We start from the raw sequence: 2,373 nt of genomic DNA on the forward strand, positions 1-2,373 counted from the left end.
GCTTGATCCGATGAATTATCGTAAAAGGAAGACGAATCCGACAGCTTAACGCCGGCGAGAAGAAACCGATTGTGATGTTTTGTGTGTTCGTTTGCTCTGTGAATCGAAATATCACATTCTCTGCAGAGAATCGCTCGGTCTTCTTTGCAAAACAGAAACGCTTTCCTCTCCTGAGTTAAATCATCGATTTGAATCATTAACTAAGATCGATGAAATAATAGATGCAATTTTTTGATCGATTTTGAAATCCAAACCTACTGAAGTGGAAATCATTGAATTTACCTGGCAGATATCGCAGCGAGGGGGTTGATCGGAGGAAGAATGGAGGGAGAAACGAGGGTGTTTGTTGGCGAGCTTATTGGCGTGGTGGACACGGCGGTCACAGCCATCGCAGAGGGAGGCTTCGTCGGCGGTGCAGTAAACGGCGGCCTCCTTTTTCTCACACATATCGCATTGAATCTTCATTTGATTAGTTATCTATGTAGAATTAAGGAGAGTGTGATAGGTGTTATGAGTGAGAGAGTTATATATACTTTGATTTCTTCCTGCCATTACCATGAGTGTGAAGTGTGAACTAATACTTTAAGGGCACATTTACAAATTTAGTCCTTCACCATTGATGATGAAGATAGACACCCTTCTAGTAAATTACTTATTATATTTTTATTAATTTTTTGTAACAAACTATCATATTTGCTAATTAGGTCATTAAAATATCATATTTTGTTAAATATGTCCATAAACTTATGTTATTCATGAAAATGCCCACTAGAAATTAAATCATAATATGAAATAACCAACTTTTAATTGAATTAAAAAAATGATCATCGAGTCCAAAAACAAGCATGTTTTGGACTTGTCACTTTTTTATTGGATTATGAGAAAACCATTTGACATAAAGTGATCTGAAATGTAACATTTTAGGTTGACATTTTACATATTTCGGATAGTCCATGATTTCAGAAAGATATGGCAGACTAAATTTTAAATACTTTTTCTTTATATGGCTTTAGGGTTTTTACTATTAATTTGAATCTCAATAGACCATTATGTTATTTTAAATGAGTTCATATAACCAGATTTTTAGAATTCATATTTGTAACAGAGAGTTGTAGTAATGAATCAATTAAGTTATGCAATATATGACATCAAATTACACATATTTTGGTGTGTATTTAACTAATGGTATTAAATTTTGCAGTTTGGTTAACTTGGTGGCTTCATCATTAAGCTTAACAAACAAAAAATCATATGTATCGTTTTCTTATGTAAAAATTATTAAACAACATACCTTACAATGTCCAAAATCCAAAATGAACGAGTCTGGAATAAGCATTTCAAAGTCTATAATACTGTTTTTTTATCTTCAATCTAACGACAAGGTAACAAAACTTATGAAAACAGAAGTAGATTTCGATAACGCCTCATAAACAAGTGACATTCTATAGAAACCATGATAACATTTGGTATACCTCAGTTGAAAGAGTTGAGAGAGAAGAACGGATTTTCTTTAAATATTTTTGATAGAAATGAGATAATTAGACTTTATATGACACCTTACAATTCAGAGTAAGAGATTATTTAAGTAAACAAATGAAATTAGTCATTTCTAATAGTATAATAAAAACATATGGACATGTTCTTGTGAAATAAGCCTAAACTTAAATGTGTACAATATCAAATCCTAGGGTTTCTCTTGTCGATTTTAAAAACTTAGAGTGTGTTTTTGCACAAACATGGGATGGATACAAAGAAAAAGGAAGGCAGTAATGGGCTTTCTGTGAGGACTTTATGGGTTAGCCGGGTCTTCTTAACTTTTATGGCCATTTTCCATTGAATTTTGCCTTCGGTCAAAAAGTCAAAGTCGGCTTATTGGTCGGTCATTTTTCCAACAATTACCATCCGAATATATGATGTTTTCAAATTGGGAAAGTTTCCATTAAATCGAAAAATAAGAATTGGATGACAATCAGAGACTTCCACATCTTAAGACTTAAAAGGTTAAAAAATTTCTTTAAATGAAGTTCAAATATCATATTTTTATATTATTCAATTACTTAAATTACATTAATAGAAGAAGGAAAAGGTAACTTAATTCAACTTCTTAGATCAAACGATTTGGTTGAGCATAAGATTGCAATCATAATTTAAAAAAGGAATAATGATAAAGGAAGGCAAGTGGTGTATAATATTTTATATGCACTTTTGGCACCTAAAAGGTTAATCCCCAACCAATTATGCAAGTCCTGTGGGCACATTTGTTTGTTGTATATTGGGAATTGAAGATGGATACTTTATTAGATCAAATACGTGTGTAAAAGATGGGCAAGCAATAAAATAGGAGAGATAGAGTCCAATAGTACAGGATGACAA

The 2,373-nt window shown here is 32.2% G+C and overlaps 1 protein-coding gene across 1 annotated transcript in view; it reads right to left on the reverse strand.

Moving 5' to 3' along the window:
- The window catches only part of LOC145115915 (B-box zinc finger protein 20-like), a 1,155-nt gene extending 623 nt beyond the window's left edge, over nucleotides 1–532 (reverse strand). The window contains exons 1-2 of the mRNA XM_079052273.1: nucleotides 283–532; nucleotides 1–170 (exon numbers count right to left, since the gene is read on the reverse strand). The exon at nucleotides 1–170 is cut by the window's left edge and continues 235 nt beyond it. Of these exons, the coding sequence (XP_078908399.1) occupies nucleotides 1–170; nucleotides 283–465 (353 nt within the window). The 5' untranslated portion in view covers nucleotides 466–532. The remainder of the gene's footprint in view (nucleotides 171–282) is intronic.
- Between the last annotated feature and the right edge of the window lie 1,841 nt (nucleotides 533–2,373).

The sequence above is a fragment of the Lactuca virosa genome, chromosome 5, assembly GCF_052849685.1.
Source record: "Lactuca virosa cultivar CGN04683 chromosome 5, Lactuca_virosa_CGN04683_v6, whole genome shotgun sequence".
Lineage (NCBI taxonomy): Eukaryota > Viridiplantae > Streptophyta > Magnoliopsida > Asterales > Asteraceae > Lactuca > Lactuca virosa.